The 24235-nt window shown below is 42.1% G+C and overlaps 1 protein-coding gene across 1 annotated transcript; it reads left to right on the top strand.

Moving 5' to 3' along the window:
• Positions 1 to 21730: 21730 nt before the first annotated feature.
• LOC308302862 (glycerol kinase 5-like) lies at positions 21731 to 23305 on the top strand (the record flags this gene model as incomplete). The annotated part of the gene is made up of 1 exon (XM_080747179.1): positions 21731 to 23305. One exon carries the CDS (start codon positions 21731 to 21733, stop codon positions 23303 to 23305), a length of 1575 nt encoding a protein of 524 aa, XP_080603305.1.
• Between the last annotated feature and the right edge of the window lie 930 nt (positions 23306 to 24235).

The following is a 24235-nucleotide window of genomic DNA, read 5'->3' as shown; positions in this document are numbered from 1 at the left end:
GTCAAATATGAATATCATCTGAGAGCGAGAGAGAGAGAGAACACAGATATAATTGTTAGTTTTAATTGGAAAGCATCAAGCAGCAGACAGTTACAAGTTGTGTCTGTCACAAAACTCTAATGAACTTCTGCAATCAGGTTAATTACCATCACTAATGACTCAAATGTTCACAAGCTCTTAAACTTCTGATTAGTAATTCAAAAGCGGTTTGATATAATCAACAAGGCTTGTATGAACCAGTGGAAAACACATTCATGTAGTCATTACATTACTGTAAGTAAAGGTTTAACCAAAACTCATTCGATTGTGATGAGACGCACAATGGTTCGGTTCTAAAGACGATTTAACGGTTCACTGAAGCTTAGCAGATAATTCTGCTTCAGTATTAACAAACCTGCTGCGAGACTCACTCAGAGCTACAAGTCAATAAGGATTTTACCATTAAAATAATAATGACCGCCAATCCCATAGTCAGCCGCGTCCGAAAAATGCTCAGTGAGTAATTCATTTACAAGAGCGTGAGAGGTAGGCAAACAACACCAACACTATTTACAATGCTCCATCAAATCAAAGGTTTGGAAGTACTTTAAGCTTAATGTTTTGCTTTCACTAGCTTTTGAATCACACTAATTTGGTTGATTTTGTATTATTATGAATTGTTTATTTATTTATTTGTCTTTTTATTTTTTTCATTTCATTTCATTTCATTTCTCATTGTTGGTGGTTATAATCTGGACACCACAGAAAATAAAATACTAATTCTAATTCAGGAAGCTATAGGAGAAGCTACTGTACACAACAGTTCATCAGATGATTTTGTCAGTTTGTTTCTAAATTATTATAAATGTTCACACGCTCACAAGCTTGAGAAGAACAGAAAGCCAGCAAGGCGTTTTTTACTTTCTAACATGGTGATACAAACATGACTCTAGCCGCTGTCTGCACTTCTAGGTCAAACCTATGTTATACATGGTAAATGGTGCATCTAACGTATAAAGTGCTTTTTATCCAAAGCGCTTCAATAGATTGTGCGTTACATTCACTCACACGTTCATACACCGATGGCAGAGGAAACCATGCAAGGCACCATCCTGCACATCGGGAGCAATTAGGTGTTCAGAGTCTTGCTCAAGGACACTTCGACACCAACTCTCGCCCTTCCCATTCCGCTGCTCTGGCCCTGAGTCACTGCCTTATGTGATAAGTCAATAACGTCAAACTTCTTCTTTGTATAGATTCACTGTCTTTACAGAGTTCAACTTCAGAAAAAAATAACAACACCATGGCCACTGCCATTCACACAATAGAAAAGACTGCGCATTGCACAATAGAAGCAGGCATGTACCGTGAACCATGGGTACAAGAGTGAAATGCAAAAACAGCCAACCCTTTGTTGGCAACAGGGCGCTGTCTTTGTGCTAAAATTGGAACGATACAGAGAATATTAGAGAACCACAATGAGAACAATGTAGAGTCAATCGCAATCTTCTCTGTATGGTTTTAGTACCACTTTACCTCATGGTTCCACCTCATATTATATAGTCTCAATATAATATAACCTCCCAAAAAGTACTGCCCCAGTCTCGAGGGGGCCAAATAGGAAATGAGCCCCTTTGTGACATAAGCAAGGGCCCGATTTCAAAAGAGTACCGTTCAGACTCGCCCATTCAGAAAATCACTGAAATGAAAGGCAAGGCTTAGAGTTAATGGATGGGTTTTTTGGGGGCTGGAAGAGACACTGGGAAGACCAAAAAACATGTATCCCCAAGTCTACTTGCAAGTTGCTTACACTATTCAAACAGAACCTCTGCTTGATGATAACTGGCCCTGCATCAGGCAGCAGCAGAGACCAGTATCTGCACTAATCTCTCCTCATTCACCCTCAAGCAATGGTGTGCTGCCAGCAGACAGTCGTGGTCAAACCTCTTAATACTGCAAAGCAAACAGCCTGCGTCAACATGCACTATTAACATCCCAGACAATAAACAATCACCACATCTGATCATTTCATTATTTACAGTATATCCCCAGACTGCATGCATTTCTATCATCTACTTATTTCTCTCTTCCTCTTTCAGTAAAAATGCTCCTTTGTGTTATTTGCATAAACCTCTACTTTATTTTTAAACTAGTCGTGCAGAGCTAAATAAGGAGGAGTAATGGTAGAGGCTTGAGATCCCATGATGCAATGCATGTGACAGACGGTTATTTCTGTACAGTACATGGCGTCCTGTCTGGTTCATTGCAGTGTTGATTTTGACAGCAAACTTAGATTTAGTGTCATAGTCCTTTGAATACATGATTTATTATTATTATTATTATTATTAATTTATTATAGTTTAAGTAATATTTTAGTCATCTGAAATGTTTTCATTTTAGTCAACTAAATATCATGTTTTAGTTGACTAAATCTACAGTTGATTTTGGCCTCGATGGCGTCGTAATGCTTGATTTTACACTAGGTTACATGTTGAAAATGCTGAAAATAGGCTCGTCTGAGGATGACCTTGACTAGAGAGAGAAAATAGCTACTTTCTACAATCTCACAAAGCTGCAACGCGTTGTGAGAGTGTAGATCAGCTGAGCTTGTAGATCTGCCATTTTCAGAGCGCAACACCGGAGCGCAACCAAACATATGACTTGACTTTTAGTTCTACTGGATCTCTTCTCCACTAGTCCCTCCCTAACATTTTGTTTTTTCTCAATGAAAAAAGGAGGATGCTTCATCATAGTTTTGTTTGACGAAATAAACTCTAGTTTATTGTTTAGTTTAGTCTAAATCTCTGTTAATGAACAACACGCGTATGCTTGTAACTGCGGCTACAACTGCTGTGTATAGAAGATAGCAGATACTGTGAAGTTGTTTACGTATTAAACTAAGGTGGCAGCTACTGACAAAATGCTGCAGGTGCTGCTGTTAATATTAAGATCATGTAATGCGTGTGTACAGTGTACACTATATTTTGCTCTCTCATCTCCCTCTCTCTCTCTCTCAATCTTTTTTTAATGGTTCTGTTATCATCATGATTACTACCTATGCTGCTGCATAGTCTGAAGAAAGCCAAACAGAAATAGGTTTTACTCTTATGTACCTGTAACAATAAAGCGCACAACCTTGAACACAGCTCTGAGAATACTGTCTCTAGTAGAGCTTGTAGATCAGCTAGTTTCACTACTTTTTAAACTAATTTATGGAATTCCCTCGATGTTTAATTCATTTATTAATGAAATTACTTTCTTTTTTTTATTCGTGAAAATCTCTTTTACTAGGGAATATAGATATATAGATTGTCATAAACCAAAAATGAAGGGAACCACAATGACAGCACAATCATCAGTGTATTTTGGATTCATGTCAGTTTTCAGATATTTAACCACTTGAACCGTCAATACTTGACCTTTCACTCTGTACTTAGTCTGCTCTTTTTCCCCTCTACACCAAAGCTCTTTGCCAAAAATAGCCGAAGCTCACACCGCCTCACAGTCGCAGCGCGAGGCATTGTGAGCTTGTAGATCTGCTATTTTTGGCTAAAGTTCTCCGAATATGGATGCTAGGGTTCAAGTGATTAATATAAAAAAGGAGAAAAAAACAAGTTTCTATCACATAAAGATCTGGGGCCCCCCAGTAGTAACTCTGAGGATGCACTAGGGGTCCCGGACCCCCTGTTGAAGACCCCTGCTCTAATGGATAAAGGATGACTGTACATCTGTGCTCTCATCATCAGCACATTCAGAACCTTGTTACCAACGCCAGGAGGTGACTGAACTTTGTGGGAGAATAAATTAGCAGCTGCATGTTGTTAAGCACACATTTTAAACAAGTGATAAGGCAGTGTTTCTGTGTTGCTATGGTGATAATCATGCTGAACAGTCTTGTCTAGACTTGTTTTTCTGTCTCGCTTCATTGTGCACGAATCCAGTTAGGCACAAATTACACGAAACAAACTTAATCAGTGGTTTCAAGGACCCCTGTAATTATGAGAGTGTACCAAATGGAACCAAATGGACCCCTTGGGTCCATGTGGTTCCATTTTAACCCCACATTGACAATGGTGACACACTGAGGGAGCGTTTAGCTGTTTCTATGTGTCATCTTTTCGACACCCAAACCTAACCCTTACCCTAACCTCCGTGGGGTGAGTCGCTAACCCTCCCGACGCTCCTTTGTCAAAATGATGGTCGTTCGAAAGAGCGAGATTTCACCACACACTGATAGTAGGCGGTGAGCTGGCTAGTCTTTCATACAGCAGTAGGTGTTAGGGCTGCACGATATGAACGATATTTCCTATCTCTGTATTTATGCCAAATATTTCGATATCGATACGATATATGATATTAACGTACAATTTTCATATTTAATATTTTAAGTGTTGCAACAGTGAAAACTAAGCATTATTCAAAAAACAGCATAATAATAAGTCAATATCACTATTGATTTTAAGTGCTATTGAGTTTCCACACTTGTTATTTTGATATAGTGTAGCAAAAAGCAAAAGGCAATGATATGGGCAACGATATGGGCAATAATATGGACGATATGATATAGTGGAGGCTCTAAGACACATTTTACTTCAAGTCATGATGCAAAGGTCCCCTTTGGTATGGAAGTACCTTAGGGCCATTGGAAAGAATTTATCCAAAGAGACAAGTTAGATCACCCTTCATTTTCTTTTTATAGCCATTTTAAAAATGGCCGCCAACAATAAACCACTATTACACCAGACCCCATATCTTTGCTTCTGTTAGAGCTATAATAATAATATTGGTGTCAAAGTGTACATTTTTGGGGTCTAGGAATTCAATTAAATAGGTTTCAAAGCAAAAAACCCAATACTTCACTAATTAACATTACAGCGGGGGGTAAAATATGCAAATTTCATGAAAAATAACACGTTTTAACAGGGTAACCTACCCCCCCACCCCTCCCCCTAAACTTTGATTCACTTTTCCTTTGGTATGGAAGTACCTTAGGGCCATAGGAAACAATTTATCTAAAGAGACAATTTAGATCACCCTTCGTTTTCTATCTATAGCCATTTTAAAAATGGCCGCCAACAATAAACCACTATTACACCAGACCCCAACTTTGCTTCTGTTAGAGCTATAATAATAATATTGGTGTCAAAGTGTACATTTTTGGGGTCTAGGAATTCAACTAAACAGGTTTCAATGCAAAAAAAACAATACTTCATTAATTAACAGGACAGCGGAGGGTAAAATATGCATATTTCATGAAAATATAATATGTTTGGGTAACCTACCCCCCCACCCCTCCCCCTAAACTTTGATTTACTTTTCCTTTGGTATGGAAGTACCTTAGGGCCATAGGAAAAAACAAATCCAAAGAGACAAGTTAGATCACCCCCCATTTTTTGTATTTATAGCCATTTTAAAAATGGCCACCAACAATAAACCACTATTACTCCAGACCCCAACTTTGCTTCTGTTAGAGCTATAATAATATTATTGGTGTCAAAGTGTACATTTATGGGGTCTAGGAATTCAACTAAAGAGGTTTCAATGCAAAAAACCCAATACTTCATTAATTAACAGGACAGCGGAGGGTAAATATGCATATTTCATGAAAATATAATATGTTTTAACAGGGTAACTTACCCCCCCACCCCTCCCCCTAAACTTTGATTTACTTTTCCTTTGGTATGGAAGTACCTTAGGGCCATAGGAAAAAACAAATCCAAAGAGACAAGTTAGATCACCCTTCATTTTCTATTTATAGCCATTTTAAAAATGGCAGACGACAATAAACCACTATTACACCAGAACCCATAGCTACAATAATACAGTCTGTCTTGCACTTCCAATGGAGCGCATCACTGCTTGGTGGCATGTGATCAAAGTAGCTTCCTTTGTGAAGGGAGAGTCGAGCATTAGGACACTATTACACCAGACCCCATATCTTTGCTTCTGTTAGAGCTATAATAATAATATTGGTGTCAAAGTGTACATTTTTGGGGTCTAGGAATTCAATTAAATAGGTTTCAAAGCAAAAAACCCAATACTTCACTAATTAACATTACAGCGGGGGGTAAAATATGCAAATTTCATGAAAAATAACACGTTTTAACAGGGTAACCTACCCCCCCACCCCTCCCCCTAAACTTTGATTCACTTTTCCTTTGGTATGGAAGTACCTTAGGGCCATAGGAAACAATTTATCTAAAGAGACAATTTAGATCACCCTTCGTTTTCTATCTATAGCCATTTTAAAAATGGCCACCAACAATAAACCACTATTACACCAGACCCCAACTTTGCTTCTGTTAGAGCTATAATAATAATATTGGTGTCAAAGTGTACATTTTTGGGGTCTAGGAATTCAACTAAACAGGTTTCAATGCAAAAAAAACAATACTTCATTAATGAACAGGACAGCGGAGGGTAAAATATGCATATTTCATGAAAATATAATATGTTTGGGTAACCTACCCCCCCACCCCTCCCCCTAAACTTTGATTTACTTTTCCTTTGGTATGGAAGTACCTTAGGGCCATAGGAAAAAACAAATCCAAAGAGACAAGTTAGATCACCCCCCATTTTTTGTATTTATAGCCATTTTAAAAATGGCCACCAACAATAAACCACTATTACTCCAGACCCCAACTTTGCTTCTGTTAGAGCTATAATAATATTATTGGTGTCAAAGTGTACATTTATGGGGTCTAGGAATTCAACTAAAGAGGTTTCAATGCAAAAAACCCAATACTTCATTAATTAACAGGACAGCGGAGGGTAAAATATGCATATTTCATGAAAATATAATATGTTTTAACAGGGTAACTTACCCCCCCACCCCTCCCCCTAAACTTTGATTTACTTTTCCTTTGGTATGGAAGTACCTTAGGGCCATAGGAAAAAACAAATCCAAAGAGACAAGTTAGATCACCCTTCATTTTCTATTTATAGCCATTTTAAAAATGGCAGACGACAATAAACCACTATTACACCAGAACCCATAGCTACAATAATACAGTCTGTCTTGCACTTCCAATGGAGCGCATCACTGCTTGGTGGCATGTGATCAAAGTAGCTTCCTTTGTGAAGGGAGAGTCGAGCATTAGGACACAGTCCTAATGTCATCCCCGGAAACGGGAGAGTGTTTTCGGTTGGTGTTTCAGTCCGAGTGTATCAAAGGGTGCGTTCGGAAATGTGCACTGGGTCTGGTTAGGGTTAGGGTTAGGGTTAGTTTTAGGCATAGTTTTACTGAGGTTAGGGTTAGGGTTAGGGTTGGGTTTAGGCATAGTTTTACTGAGGTTAAGGTTAGGATTAGGGTTGGGTTTAGGCACTCACTACACTGAGCACACACCCGGTGCGCATTTCCGAACGCACCCTTTGATAGGCTCGGACTGAAACACGAGCAGAAAACACTCTGTCCCCCGGAAACACCATACAGCTTCTGGAGAGATTTCTGGAGAATGGGTGTGTGGGTGGAGATCATCTCAGTGGTGGGGCTAGGGCCAGAGAGCAGCTGAAGAGGTAAGGTGAGTTCAGGCAAGGACTGCCGCACGGACTGTCTTCTTGCCCTACACTCTAAAAACTGCTGGGTCAAAAACAACTCAACTTGAGTTATTTTTGATTCAACTCACGGGTCAAATAGGGACCGATGCCCAGTTTGGTTATTTTAACGCAAGAAATTTGGTTATGAATGTTGACCCATAATTTGGGTCAAATAAATAACCACATTATTTGTTTAAAATGACCCAAGATTGTAGTCAATATAACCCAAGTTTTGGGTTGAGTGGGCTGAATGAATACAACGTACATATGCATTGTCTGGAGAATGACAATGTCAATATTGTCTGACATTAACATAAAATCAGAAATGTTTCAGGGTTTCTTCTCAGATGATTTGTTCAAAGTTTAGTAATATCAACATAAAAGTGCATAATTAAATATATAACATGCAACAATGTTGATAATATAATCAGAATAGTTTAGAGAAGTCAAACTAAATAATCTCAAAATTACCATGAGTTCTTCTCTTTCAGACCAACTGGGGGAGGGAGCTCAACCCTAACCTAGCAGCCAAGCACTTACGGTTAGGGTTTAAGCTCAAATACTGACAAATCAAATTCAGACATATGACAGTCAGCTTGCCGAGACAGACATATGGATATGACATATTTAGCATTTTTAGCTCCCAACAGCTTAGAAAATGTCTCTGGAAACCTAGACAAATGCTTTTCCCAGCATGCTTTGCAAACAGGTTTATGGTGCCTGTCCCCTGATTGGCCCAAAGCTAGACCACTGACCCAAGTATGGGTTACCACTAACCCAAAAAACGGGTCACCCCCAGATAAATATGACCTAACTCGAACAACCCTGGAATTGGGTCAAAATAATATCCCAATAACTCAAGGAAGGGTTGTGGCTCTGAGAAATGACCCAGAAATTTGACCAAACACAAATGACCCATGATTTGGGTCAAGAAATGACCCATGAGTTTTTAGTGTGTAGCCAAAGGCTGTGTTGCTCCCCATTAAAGCATGGAATGCTGGCAGTGCCATTGCCTTGGATGGTCCAAGACTGTGAGCAATGTGCTGGAATATACCTGGTAAGGGAAAAATTATCCAAAAGAAGGGGAATATCATAGACAAATTCGCTTCAGTCTGGGAGAACACCAGATCCCATCAGTCATTGAGAAGCCGGGGATGAGCCTTGGAAATGTCTTCAAACGCACTCTGAATGACAGAGATTCCATCAAGGCAACCAATGCTGACCTGGAGGGGGCTCCCTGGAAGATTCAAGGCCTGTGTTTACCAGCATGAAATGCACCCAAAACTCCTCTGGCCTCTACTCATCTATGATGGCTGAATGAAGATGGCTGTGGCTGCAGCCTAAGCAAAATCAGGCTGTACAGGAAGACCAATAAACTCAGGCTCTGTTTCAGCTCAGTCAGGGAGGAGTTTGTGGCACGGGCACAGGAATATCTGCAGTACACATCCTGAGCACCCAGGTACCGTACATATCCTGAACATATCCTGAGCAGCTGCTCCAAGGCGCTGAGTGAGGCCTGAGGGCCGGTTTCTATTGAGGAACGACCATGTCCTGAAATCCATCGCTTAAAGGACCAGGTCACCTCTGGGACAACCAGATCTTATTTTATTGTTGTGTGGGACACGATCAACACAATCCTGAGTTATTTTTTGTGTTCAATCTGTGTTTTTAGATATTTTAGTATTTCAGCCGATTTCAGCATGCTACAACTGGTCATATGATGCAAAATGCATCATATGACCAGTTGTAGCATGCTGAAATACTAACATATCTAAAAACACAGATTGAACACAAAAAATAATTCAGGATTGTGTTGATCGTGTCCCACACAACAATAAAATAAGATCTGGTTGTCCCAGAGGTGACCTGGTCCTTTAAGCAATCAGCAAGGGCATCAAGGGCATCCAATACTCCCAAGCCACAGCTAAGGCCATTCACTGTGTCAAGGAAGGGAAAAGGTCAGAGAAAACACCAAAGAAGTGCTCTGCTGGTTTGCTCTCCACAGCCCGAGACTGAGTGATGACAGTTGACCTGGAGAGGCAGCTGAAAATTCCACCACACATCTCCCTGTCCAGATTGAGACCTGACATCTAGCAGTCTGGAATTTGCCAGTCACTCCCTAAGCACAGCTATGCCACTGTGCATAACAGTTGCCAACAAAGAAGAGCCATAGGCAACATTGGGGATGCAGCAGAAAAAGCCTCCAGATTAAGAGGGGAGAGCAGTGGGGACAGAAGCATGCCACTTGGATACATAACGAGGTCTGATCAGCTTCAGTCGGGTCACCTGAGGAGGCTGACTCTTGCAGGACCCAAAACACACAGTGACTCCAGGAAACAACACTGATGATGTGTCCAAGTTTGCATCAGTAAATGATTTGTTAACTGTTAATGAAATGTGATTAATTATTTCACCTCCATTTTGAAGGTAATGAGAAAACTATTGTTTTTTTGTTGTCTTGAAACTAATTTAATCGGATTATTTTACCCCAGAAATGATATCTCTATCAGAAGCAAAGATATAGGCTGTGTTGTATTGCTGTAAGTGTAAATGATGGCTGCCATTTAAAAAAAACGTGTATATTTCAGAAATGAAGGGTGATCTAATCTCTTTGGATAATATCTTTCCTATTACCCTAAGGTAGCCTACTTCATTGCCAAAGGGGGAGAAAAAGGAACATTACCCTGTTAAAACTAATTTTTCTTTGCATATTTTACTCCTGTTGAAACATATTGTTTTTTTTTTCATTGAAACCTGTTTAGTTGAATTCCTAGACCCCAAAAATGTACACTTTGAAACCAATATTATTATTATAGCTCTAACGGAAGCAAAGTTGGGGTCTGGTGTAATAGTTGTTTATTGTTGGCGGCCATTTTTAAAATGGCTATAGATAGAAAATGAAGGGTGATCTAAATGGTCTCTTTGGATAAATTGTTTCCTATGGCCACAAGGTACTTCCATACCAAAGGAAAATTGAATCAAAGTTTAGGGGGAGGGGTGGGGGGGGTAAGTTACCCTGTTAAAACGTATTCTTTTTCATGAAATTTGCATATTTTACCCCCCGCTGTCATGTTAATTAGTGAAGTATTGGGTTTTTTGCATTGAAACCTGTTTAGTTGAATTCCTAGACCCCAAAAATGTACACTTTGACACCAATATTATTATTATAGCTCTAACAGAAGCAAAGTTGGGGTCTGGTGTAATAGTTGTTTATTGTTGGCGGCCATTTTTTAAATGGCTATAGATAGAAAATGAAGGGTGATCTAAATTGTCTCTTTGGATAAATTGTTTCCTATGGCCACAAGGTACTTCCATACCAAAGGAAAATTGAATCAAAGTTTAGGGGGAGGGGTGGGGGGGTAAGTTACCCTGTTAAAACGTATTATTTTTCATGAAATTTGCACATTTTACCCCCCGCTGTCATGTTAATTAGTGAAGTATTGGGTTTGTTGCATTGAAACCTGTTTAGTTGAATTCCTAGACCCCAAAAATGTATACTTTGACACCAATATTATTATTATAGCTCTAACAGAAGCAAAGTTGGGGTCTGGTGTAATAGTGGTTTATTGTCGGCGGCCATTTTTAAAATGGCTATAGATAGAAAATGAAGAGTGATCTAAATTGTCTCTTTGGATAAATTGTTTCCTATGGCCCTAAGGTACTTCCATACCAAAGGAAAAGTGAATCAAAGTTTAGGGGGAGGGGTGAGGGGGTAAGTTACCCTGTTAAAACGTGTTATTTTTCATGAAATTTGCATATTTTACCCCCCGCTGTCATGTTAATTACTGAAGTATTGGGTTTTTTGCATTGACACCTGTTTAGTTGAGTTCCTAGACCCCAAAAATGTACACTTTGACACCAATATTATTATTATAGCTCTAACAGAAGCAAAGATATGGGGTCTGGTGTATTGGGGATTATTGTCGGCGGCCATTTTTAAAATGGCTATAAATAGAAAATGAAGGGTGATCTAACTTGTCTCTTTGGATAAATTCTTTCCTATGCCCCTAAGGTACTTCCATACCAAAGGGGACCTTTGCATCATGACTTGAAGTTAACAGCTTATTTTTCGGGCTTAGAGCCTCCACTAATATGCCCAGGGCGATATATCGCGATATCATTGCCTTTCGCGATACTGATATTGCACATGGTCATTGGTCATACCTTGATAACGATATAATAACAAAATATTGTGCAGCCTTAGTAGGTGGGGTGGTGAGGCTAGTCTTTCATACAGCAGTAAGTGGGGTGGTGAGGCTAGTCTTTCATACAGCAGTAAGTGGGGTGGTGAGGCTAGTCTTCCATACAGCAATAGGTGGGGTTTGAGGCTAGTCTCATACAGCAGTAGGTGGGGTGGTCAGCACTAGGTGGGAGGAGGGGAGGCGGTGAGGCTGGTTTTAAGCCTGAAGCATGACTTCTCCAGCAGCATGGATGAGCACCGGAGCGACACAGTGTGGATTAGAGCAGCCTGTCACACACTGACAGCACAGTGACAATTTAATGTTACGACTGCATGGCTCCCTGCAGAAAGGAGGAACACAAGAGGAGAAGGTTCAAAGAGGCCGTAGTGGCAGCTAATTGATGGGATTAATGCTGTCACATTGTCACATTCCCTTAACAATACTGTTCCCCTTGATGTGCTAAATTCAATGAACAAAACATAGCCTACACAGGCTGTGTTTACCTTTAAATCTAACCACGAAAGCCTCTAAATTAAAGTAAGAATGTCCATGTGTGGGCCAGAGAAATGCCCTCACGATGGTGAGTTCTCTGTTTTTCCTGCTTTAAAAGAATACATTTTATATCCAGTAATGCTCAGTTAATTTCCACGGAGGATTAGAGGAACCCTGAGGTGTGTTTTATAAAGAACAAACATCGATCTGCAAGAGTAGCTGAATGTGTTTCACTGACCTGTAAGGATTAGATGAATCACATTGTCTCAGTGTTCCTGTTACAATCATACAGTAATACTAGGGCTCTGTTCCACTATAGAGCAGGGGTCTTCAACAGGGGGTCCGGGACCCCTAGGGGGTCCTCAGAGTTACTACAGGGGGGCCGCCAAATCTTTGTGCGATAGGATCATGTTTTTTACATTAACCACTTGAACCCTAGCATCCCTATTCTGAGTGGAACATTAGCCAACGATAGCAGATCTACAAGCTCACAACGCCAGAACGCCTCAAGCTGCGAGGCGTGGTGAGCTTGTAGATCGTCTATTTCTGGCAAAGAGGTTTGGAAAAGAAGAATGGACTTAAGTATTTACGTACGGTTCAAGAGGTTAAATGTTTGTGCTGTCAAACAAGTGGTCTAAGAAATCTATGAACATTTTTAATCTGCAACACGATTGTATACAATACTGTAGTGGAGGACCCTGCTTCATCTCTCTATCATAAAGGGGTCCTTGGCCTGAAAACGTTGAAGACCCCTGCTATAGAGTATCGCAGCGGAAGTGGTTTACTGGTGCCACTAAAAATCTCCCATTAATTTTCCTCATAGACTTTTACAAAATTATTTATAACAATTATGTTAAGCCTAGAACCAAGCCATCCAGGATCTCAGTACATCTCAGTAAATGTAATTTAATTAAATGTAATAAATTCGATATACTACATTTAATAAATACACTTTGTTTAGCGATTTTCAAAGTGTTAAAATAAATGTAGTGGAGCAAAAGTACAACATTTGGATCGAGATGCAGTGGAGTAGAAGTAAAAGTATTGGAAATTGGAAGTACTCAAGTAAAGTGCAAATACCTTAAAATTACAGTACTTAAGTAAATGTACTTAGTTACTTTACACCACTGACTCAGGGTAAGCACTACCTGATTAGGCTCTGAGAACCTTGTGTGAACCCAAGCCATATGGAACCCAGTCCAGAACCAGTGGAATACATTTCACGTTTCATGGTTCACTTACTGTAGTTCTTGTAGTCAAGAAGAACCACTAGACCTCTAAGTGCATGAACCAATAAAACTGTCGCCATGGTAAAACTTAAGGATCATGATAAATGCTTGTTTAATTTGCCTTTAATATCTTATGTCAACATAGCTTTAGATGAGCCAATTAAACATGCATAATATCCTCATGCATTATTTATGGCTACATTGAGTCATACCATTAAAAGTGCATTACTGTAATGGTGCTAATCAATCATCACATGTACAGTACACATGTAGGTCAAGGTCATGCTAGTTCAGAGCATGTGAAGACTTTCCACACAAGCAGGAGTCAACAAGCTTTGCACGCACGCACACACACGCGCACACACACACACGCGTTTGTATTACTATGCTTGTGAGGACACGAAGACTTTAAGACTTTAGAACACCAGACACAATAGCAGGAGTCGATAAGCTTTTCATTTCTGCTGCACAACTAATGAGGAAAAAAGGTTGCTATGGCAATTATATGCCATGCACGAACGCTTGCGGACACGGACACTCAACGCAGTTTGGTCCTCAGGTACATTTAAATGTTTTTTCCCCTTTCTATTCGAGTACAGCATGCTTGCAAGGCATAATCACATTATCCCCAACACCTGTACAACACCTATAATTGAATATATTCATACGCCAGTTCGATATTCTGCTTCACTATCGTCAGCATGAATTAGACACAGCCACAGATGTCAGTTCTGCTTGGACTTGAAAGAGAAAAGTGTCATAAAAGCCATTTGCACATTTAGAGGAATTAGTCGTGCACCTTGAGAGCTTGTAATGCTCGTCTGCAGTGCAGTTGATGGCTTTGTAAGATGGACACTGCAGCAGCAGAAAAAAACATACAGCTGGTGCTAATGGACTAAAGGCCCTTTCCCACTGCGCCCGGTAACGATAACGACACGTCACGTTCGCATCAATTATCGTTGTGGTGGGGACGCTACCATAATAATAATAATAACTTGAATTTATATAGTGCCTTTCAAAAAACCCAAGGCGCTTAACAAAACAGAAACAAAACACATTATTGTCCAAAAGCTTGAGTGAATAAGGCCCCTATTAGACGAAAACTGGCTTCACTATAAACGTAATGATTTATAGCCGTTTGTGGGGGGTCATTTAGACGAAAATGGCGTCTTCGGGGGGTGAAACCGTAACAAAGTGAAACCCCCTTTGAAAGTGGAAAAGGTAAAAACGCTTTGTATCTCCCGCTTTCATCTAAATACCGTAAACGCAGCAAACCACTGAAAATGATAAGATGTGGGACGTCCTAACAGGGCTGTCACGATTAGGAATTTCTCCAGATGATTGTCATACAAATAATCGGCGATTGACGAATATATCGTCTTTTTTCCCCCCTTCATTTTATGCCACTATGATAAATAGCTTTGAGCTCATACTCATACTTTACCTTAATGAAGAGCAATTGAATTGCTTTTTAAACATCAGTTCAGTGGTGTAAACTGTAAAGTAACTATTAAGTACATTTGAAGCTATTTAAAAATAGCCGATCTACAAGCTCACAACAACACGTCGCGGTGCGTTGTGAAAATAGCCGATCTACAAGCTCACAGCGCGTCGCAGTGCGTTGTGAAAATAGCCGATCTACAAGCTCACAACGCGTCGCGGTGCGTTGTGAAAATAGTAGTGTTGTAGTACTCGAGTCAATGACTCGTCTCGAGTCAGGACTCAAGTCCAAATTTTCACTGACTCGGTCTCGTCTCGGTCTCGCCCTTAATTTGACTTGGACTCGTCTCGGTCTCGGTCTAATTTGACTTGGACTCGCCCCCCACCGAGTCCACTCGAGTCAAGTCACTACAATGCAATGGAATTAATGTTATATCCATATGAGGAGCGCATTCACGTTAACATTGAGAGAGCTGCCTTGTTAAGTAACGGAGCATTCTGACGCGCATCTGATAGGCACACAGTAGTAGCACACACGCACACACACAGGCACACACACGTAGAGCCCCCCGCTCAGCACAGCAGCAAGCATCTAATCTTCCCAGAAGTTATTTTTTTTCGCCAAACAGACAACAGCACAACAGTTCACTTTCCTCTTACCTGCAGGATATCCTTGTGTCCCCAAATAAATAAGTCCTAACAGCTTCCAAACACAAGCCTTTGTGATCATGTGTAGTTTAATCCACCTGCACAGCTGGATTAAGAATTTACGTCTTTTTGTATTTCCAGGTGTAGTCTATTACTCGTTAAGCAAGCCTCGTCCGAAAGTTTTAAAGTGCACTGATCAACAGAGAGAAGTGTAACATTGTAAGTCCCTGTAGAGAGGTTAAAACGAATCAAAACAACTTGAAGCAGTGACATGGGGTATTGTTTTGCCTTGTATTTACTTGAAAGGCATCAGACTAATGACATAGGGTAGCCTACATTTCCCACCTTAAACAATGACATTTTATATAATGAAAATAAAATATTAAGATAAGAGTTTGTTTGAAAAACGTTTTGCTAAAATCATGCATGCTCTATTTCAATGCAACTATAACAGCAATGTTTAAAAATGTTATAGATTACAGTAGTAGACATAATTCTTTTTAAATAATATTATTTTTGTTATCACTTGGCCTTTTGGTGCATGGGTCCTTCTGTTCTCTGCCTGGGAGAAAATGTAATTGTAGCAACTCAAATGTCTAGTTCTTAGACAGAAAATTGGTATGGGAAAAAACTACCTCTCCATAAAACTCCCTCAAACCTAAACCACAGCATTGACAGCAACCAAAGGTAATTTGGGGAGACCTATTGATTTAATTTGAAGACAAGCCATTAATTTGAAAGGTATTGGTAGGAAACACCAGACAGGTGAATGCACATGAACGGGGGGGTTCTTGCATTGTTTGTGTGTGTGTGTGTGTGTGTGTTAGCGAGGCAGATAAAGTGCATATTACAGGTGAATCGTTCACTTGCGGATACAAGCACCAAAATTGGCACACATACTCCTTAGGCATTGCTCTTTTCAGAAAACCATCTGGCCAAAAAAAAAATCAAGATGGCGGCCAATTTTCATGATGGCCGCCATTGAATATACAGTAATCTTGCATTCCGCAATAAAATGTCCTATTTGAATAATTTTGGTGTCAAATCATACATTTATCACTATGTAGAATCCAAATTTGGACCCATGGACTTACTCAATGGCTTCCTTGTACCATATATCAGTCCCGGAATCTTAATATTCTGCTAATAGTGTGGTGCGATGCGTCCAAAAAACAGCTCCCGTAGGATTTTTGTGCTAAAATTGATCTTTTTGCGGATCCTGGTTCTATAGATTCCAAACTATGAGAAAATGATGGGTGTCAACTTTTCCGGATCCCCACCCCCTTGCTGGGGGTCATCTAGTTTGGGACCTGCCAGAACAGTACGCCAGCCAGTTAATGTCCAATTTTCTTAATATTAGGGTTGTTTTGTAGGTTTTAAAACATTCTGAATTCATTTATTACACTTTTGAAGCAGCCAGAATAAGCTTTCTGACTTTTGGTTGGGGTCTTTCCTCACCTGGGACCCCCCAGATGGACCCCTGAGCCTTTCTCAGTACTCGCTCTGCTCCTGCTCCAGAACAATGTCATATTAGATCATAATTGAAGCATAAACTTTTTTTCTGAAAACAAAAAAAAAGTAGTAACAAATACCAGGGGTCTTCCACAGGGGCTTCGGGACCCCTGGGGGTCCTCGGAGTTACTACCTAGTGTGATAAGAAGTGTACTTCTAAGGATTTCTTTGCTAAAATGTATTTTTTTACTGCTTTGGCTTTTATAGGGACCAAACTGTCAGAAAATGATGGGTGTCAGATTTTCCTGACCCCAGCCCCCTTTCTGCGGGGTCATCTATTTTAGGACCTCGCAGAACAGTATGTCAGCCAGTTAATGTCCAATTTTCATAATATTAGAGTTGTTTTGAATGTTTTAAAACATTCTAAGTTCATATATTGCACTTTTGAAGCAGCCAGAATAACCTTTATGACTTTTGGTGGGGGTCTCTCCTCACCTGGGACCCCCGGAATGACCCCTGAGCCTATCTCAGTACAGTCCTTGCTCTGCTCCTGCTCCAGAACATTGTCAAATTAGATCATAATTGAAGCATAAAAGCTTTTGTACCTGTACCTGGGCTATGTAGCTAATACCAGGGGTCTTCCACAGGGTCCGGGACCCCCAGGTGTCCTCAGCGTTACTACAGGGGGCCATCCAAACGGCTGTTTCAGTTTTGGCCCTATTCTTGCAAGAATAATATTAGAAACTGTTAGTTTTATGTATCATGGGTTTATGTAGTGTACTTGATGGTTTATTAGTATTCTCAGTATTATTTACTAGTTAGATGCCTCAGGGTGCCAATTCTTTGCCATCTGGCCAGTGATGTATTGGACCTGTTACCCATATATGGAGACCCCCAGGTACCCATATATGGAGATCCATGTACTGTATATGGAGATATGCTGTGAGAGCCCAAACATGCTTACTCAGTTATTTGTTATGCGAAAGTACTATGATGTCCATGACAACTGACAACATACCCTTTTATGCCCATACATGGAGATCCCTGTCTGTAGAACCAGTCACACAGATATGGGCTGTCTTGGCCATCTGTCTTGGCCATATATGGATTATGTTAGTGTGGTATGTGGCCTCCATATATGGGCATTCCCATATGAAGTCCTGTTAGATATGGGCTTAATATTGAAGACATCAGGGAACTCCATATATGGACCTTGTCATACATCTTGAATCTATGACCTCAGCATCAAAGGCTGGATTGGGGTATGTCCCTGTGACAAACTATTATCATGTCCACTACTAGGGGTACTTAATGTACATCAAGCAGCCTCACAGAAACAGGACATAGACTCCTGCCCTATGAGCCTCAGGGCTGGGCAGTGGGTTGCCTTTGGCCAAAGACAGAACTTAAAGTGGATTCTGTTCATGACCTGTGTTGCACTCTTGCAGAAAAGAGCAAAGGGATGCTCTTCTTCCATGCCTTCACTGGCTGCGATGTTTCAGCATTCCGCGGAAAGGGGAAGAAGTCTGCGTGGCAAACCTGGAATGTTTGTGATGAGGCTTCCGGTGTCTTCAGCAAACTCAGCCATTACCCACCTGTAGTGGATGATGAAGACCTGAAAACGAGAAGTTTGTGGTCATGATGTACGACCGATCCAGCACAGCTGAAGGTGTCAATGATGCGAGGTTGGACTTGTTTGCTCTGAAGCAGAGGCCATACGAAGCCATTCCTCCAACGCAAGCAGCACTGAAGCAACATGTGAAGCGCGCTTCCTATCAAGCGGCCTGCATCTGGAGTCAGTCAACAGTATGTCAACCAGAAATGCAGACTCCTGACAACTGGGGCTGGACCAAGAAAGGAGATCTGTGGCAGATTGATTGGACTGAGCTCCCACCCATTGCAGAGAGTTGCCAGCAGCTGACCAAGTGTGGATGCAAGTTGGAATGCTGCGGTCGATGCAAATGCTACCGCTTTGGTCTGACCTGCACGGCACTGTGCAGCTGCAGGTGCGAGGTTTAGAAGCGTTGTAGTCTATCTAGGCCTACTATACTATTGTACTATACTGCCTAGGCCCTAGATAAAAAAAAAACTACCTCCTGCCTCGACGGGATCATCACCTTATCGTGGTGAGGCAGTTTGCGTGTCTCCATGACCACCAGAGCTATGTCGGCAGGAAGTCGAAAAGGTCGAAGAATAGAGACTAGACAAAGAGTGATCCCACAGCGCTATTATATCTACCATGCATTTTAGCCGCGTCAGCCGCTGTGCATTGAAATACGCTCTGTTGAGTTACTACATTACTACATTACCCCCCCACACACACACACACACACACACACACACACACACACACACACACACACACACACACATACACACTATAAACCTCTAACAATACTAAGATATACACTACCACCCATTTTACCCGAGTCAGACATAACACAAACCTCTAATTTAGCAGAATATTAGGATTCCGGGACTGATATATGGTACAAGGAAGCCAGTGAGTAAGTCCATGGGTCCAAATTTGGATTCTACATAGTGAAAAATGTATGATTTGACACCAAGATCATTCAAATAGGACAGGTCTATGGTATTTTATTGCGGAATGCAAGATTACTGTATATTCAATGGCGGCCATCTTGAGAAATGGCCGCCATCTTGAAATTTGATTTGGCCAGATGGTTTTATGAAAAGAGCAATCCCTAAGGAGTATGTGTGCCAATTTTGGTGCTTGTATCCGCAAGTGAACGATTATTTCTGTTATCTGCCCGGCTATGTGTGTGTGTGTGTGGGGGTGTGTGTGTGTGTGTGTCCGAAAAAATATATTGTTTTCTGCAGCCTACCTATCAAAAAGAAAAAAAGAAAAAGAAAATTGGACTCGGCTCGGTCTCGCCTACCATTGGTCTCGGACTCGACTCGGACTCGCCTCCCATTGGTCTCGGACTCGACCCCCTCCCAGGGGCTCTTGACTCGGACTCGACTCGGACTCGAACCCCATATGACTTGGACTTGACTTGGACTCGCTTTAGGTGGACTCGACTACAACACTAGAAAATAGCCAATCTACAAGCTCACAACGCGTCACGGTGCGTTGTGAAAATAGCAGACAACTGCAAAAATAGCCGACGCTGAAAATAGTGACAGTAGCCTATAATGTTTATCATGACACGGTCCAACACTGTGTGTAATCATCATCCCCTCCATAAGCTGCAGTAAAGGCATTGACTCCAGTCCTCTGTGTTGAAACGAAACGTGAAGTGAACGCCTTTTTCTGTATCGTATCATAAGGAATAAATATAGTCCCGGGATGTGTATGGTACATGTGTCTGTTCCGACCGTCTGGAACAAACTTTTTAAGCATTTTTAGTTAGCCAGCCAGTCTGCCTGTGCTGTGTGACAGCAGTGCGTTGTGTTGACTGGAGGAGCTGGCTGTAGAAGTAGAACGGAACTTGGGCAGTGCGGTCATGGCGACATGCGCCACCTAGCGACCTGGCATGCAAATTACCGCGTTTAGGGACAAATTGCGTTTTCATCTAAAGACCACATAAAAAATTAAAACTAAACGGCTCTTAGCCGTTTATAGTGAAGCCTGTTTTCGTCTAATAGGGGCCTAAGTGTCTCTTCAGTGCGGACTTGAAAGAGTTCAGTGTTGGCAACTGGCGAATCGCTATGGGGAGGGAGTTCCAGAGGGTTGAGGCCGCCACACTGATACCATCCACTCCCATCCACTTCAATGGAGAAATATATTTTTTATCGTTATCGGAAAGGATCTTAAAGGTCAACTTTAGTTTTTTACAACTAGGGTTCATATTTTAGATTGTAATTAAAGAATATAAAAGATGAGTGTTAAAATTATTTCATTTACTTCTTTCTATTGTTTTAGAGATTCTTGTTTCAGTGGTTGGGGGCATGTGTACAAGTGGCTAAATATGTCATTTTACACAGAATAAGCCCATTCCCAAGATACAACGCAACCTTTCATGGTTGGATGTGACTTATGGGGGCTAGAAGTGTTACTGTAAATAGCAATAAAGAAACTGCTGGCTTATTGTGTCTAAAAAGACATATTTAGCCACTTGTTTCCGGTTACGGCATCAGCGTGTCAGGTGACCTTCCGGTTACCCCGAAAATAATTGGTGACCCATAAGCTAGCGTACAGCGCCATCCAGCGCCACAATAAGGATAGGCCGTCAAAGTCGTAGATGGCGGCCCGGACCATTGTATGGGATCAGATCAGAGTATGTCTGATCTCAGTTTTGACCAAATAAGGAGTTCCACACTGATGTCATCAATATGATTTTCTGTCAAAATATGGAGTTATATTTGTGTGGCTGTACCAATATAGGTGTTGGCGTGTGGAACTGCACTGCAAAGTTTTACAGAGGCTTGAAGTCTTCACTTCACTCATCCATTTTGTTGTTGTCCGAAATCTGGTGCCGGACATTGCATCTGAACAGAGGAACAAAGTGATCCTTCGATGCTGCTGTAGCAGCTAACCGCTCAACCTGTGTTCATGTGTGACAGGGAAATATCGAGCTGACTGGACAAACTAATGACATCTACAAGTTGGACACCACCACAATGGTCTGGTCTTAAAATATATCCCCAGAGGCACTTTAACACTGAATCTGACACCTGAAGCTTAGAATTCCATGTGTTTAAAGTCTGGGTCAGATCAGGATTTAAGACAAGTGATAAATCTTGGAATCACACCACTAAGATTTGTGAGATTTGAGGAGTTCTGGACTGGTCACTGCCATGATTAGTCAAATGGTTCCTCCTGAGAGTTATGGATTCACAAAGGAGAGTTTCATTTTGTCAGTGGATGTGGGGACGTCCTCCATCAGATGCCACGTTTACGACCAGGAGGCACAAGTTCGAGGGTCATGTTCCACAAAGGTGGTTCTGCAGTATCCAGAGCCAGGCTTGGTCGAGATGGACCCCGAGGACCTGTGGAAGGGCTTTGTCACGGTGGCCAAGGGCGCTGTGCTCGACGCGGGTCTACAGATGCATCAGATGAAAGCCATCGGTATATCCACTCAAAGAGCCACCTTCACAACGTGGGACAGGACCACAGGGGTGCCTTTTCATAACTTCATCAGCTGGCAGGACCTGAGGGCCGCAGACCTGGTGAGATCTTGGAACCGCTCGTTCACCATGAAGGTAATCCATGGCGTGATGAAGGCGCTCTACTTGATGTCCAGGCAGAAGCGTTTCTTGGCCGTTAGCCTTATAGTTTTCACCCCCTGGCAGGTGACCTTTCGACTCGTATGGGCTCTTACACATTATAAACGGCTAAGTCGAGCTGTTGCTGAAGACAACTGTTGCTTTGGCACGATAGACACCTGGTTGCTCTACAAGCTCACCAAAGGACGTGTCCACGCCACGGATTATTCCAACGCCAGCACCACAGGGTTTTTTGACCCCTATCAGATGTGCTGGAGTCGACACCTGTGTTCTCTTGTTTCCATTCCCGTCTCCATTCTCCCCGAGGTACGGGACACGGGCCATCAGTTTGGATCCACAGACGCCTCCATCTTCGGCGTCGCCATTCCAATCATGTCGGTGATGGCCGACCAGCAGGCGGCCATGTTTGGACAGTGCTGCTTTGACGTCGGCGACGTTAAGATCACCATGGGAACGGGGACCTTCATGAACATCAACACTGGGAACAAGCCACACACGTCTATAGCAGGTTTATACCCTGTCGTCGGGTGGAAGGTTGGCGAAGAAGTGGTATATCTGGCAGAGGGCAGCGCAGCCGATACGGGTACTGCTATTGAGTGGGCACAAAAGCTGGAGCTGTTCTCGGACGTGGAGGAGAGCAGCGACATGGCCTCCGGCGTTCCACACTCGGACGGAGTGTGTTTCGTTCCAGCCTTCAGCGGTCTGCAGGCGCCTCTGAATGACCCTACAGCATGCGCTTCCTTCATGGGCCTCAAACCATCGACGACCAAATGCCACTTGGTCCGTGCAATCCTGGAGTCTGTGGCGTTTAGGAACAAGCAGCTATATGAGATCATGCTGAGAGAAACTTGCATCCCCATCACCAAGATCAGGGCGGATGGTGGCGTTTGCGCTAATGACTTCATCATGCAGCTGACCGCAGACCTGTTTGGCAGGGACGTGGCTCGACCCAGCCATCATGAAATGTCATGTCTCGGGGCTGCTTTTGTTGCGGGACTGGGAGTGGGTTTCTGGGCCAGCCGGGAGGAGCTGAAGAGACTTCAAAGCATGGACAAAGTGTTCGTGCCTCAAGGGACGCCTCAGACAAACGGCGTCTCGGTCCCACAGAAATGGGAGAGCGCTGCCAAACGCTCCATGAACTGGTACAGCAAGCCCTGAAGCTGGGCCAAAGATTGTTTATATACCAAGATAGGGCACCCTGATTGGAGCCACTCGAGTGTGACATGGTACACAAATCCTACAAATAGCCTCCTAAGTGGGTGCCGACGTCTGACGGCAAATATCGCGAACGTCCTGTTTACTGGTACAAGATCCCGCAAGAGTGTGTTGGCCTGGGCCGACACCACCTTTGGTGACTAGACGGGTGGATGGAGACTTGGATTGGATGAAGGTGGATGGACCAACAGATGGGCAGGAAGCTCTTGTAAGTGAAATACTGTACGGAGCACCTGCTCTCTTCCACCATCTTTGGGACAAGTTGGGGTCAACGGGACCAGCAGTGATTGATCAGCCCCTGTTGGCTGTAAAGAGCATTTAGCCGTTGTGACGTGAACTGTAGTCTGGGAGGATTGGCCTCACTACGTGGGCTGCAGGGGTGTTGCCACTGCGATTCGATGCTCTCTCCTTAGATACTGTAGAAGAGCGAGGCCACACTTCCAATTTAGATGACAGTGAGCTCACACTACTGCAGGCTTCATCTCTCACAGGAGAGAGAGCGGGATTCAATGACAAAACAACTACTTCTGTTGTCTTTAATACAGGTTAAAATAAACAATGAAATTCTGAAGCATGTAAAGAATCTTAGCTTATTTATCAGTTTCGTATAATTCAGACTTTATACTGCATGTACCTGATTGTTATAATACGAATGCCTAATTTATGCCACAATCCATGACAGACAGTGTTGCAAGTTAAAAACGGAGACGAGACAAAAAAAGAGAAAAAAGGAGAAAGATAGTGTGAAAAGGAGTGTAGCTGCAGAGAGCCAGATGATGGAGAGTAGAGAGGAAGAGGAGGATGCAGCCTGCATGACAAAGAGAGAGAGAGAGAGAGAGAGAGAGAGAGAGGAGCTCTGAAAAGAGGAGTGAT

Source organism: Nannobrachium achirus, assembly GCF_963921795.1.
Source record: "Nannobrachium achirus genome assembly, chromosome: 18".
NCBI lineage: Eukaryota > Metazoa > Chordata > Actinopteri > Myctophiformes > Myctophidae > Nannobrachium > Nannobrachium achirus.
The sequence above is the reverse complement of the archived record's forward strand: the minus strand, read 5'-3'. Positions and strand labels throughout refer to the sequence as shown.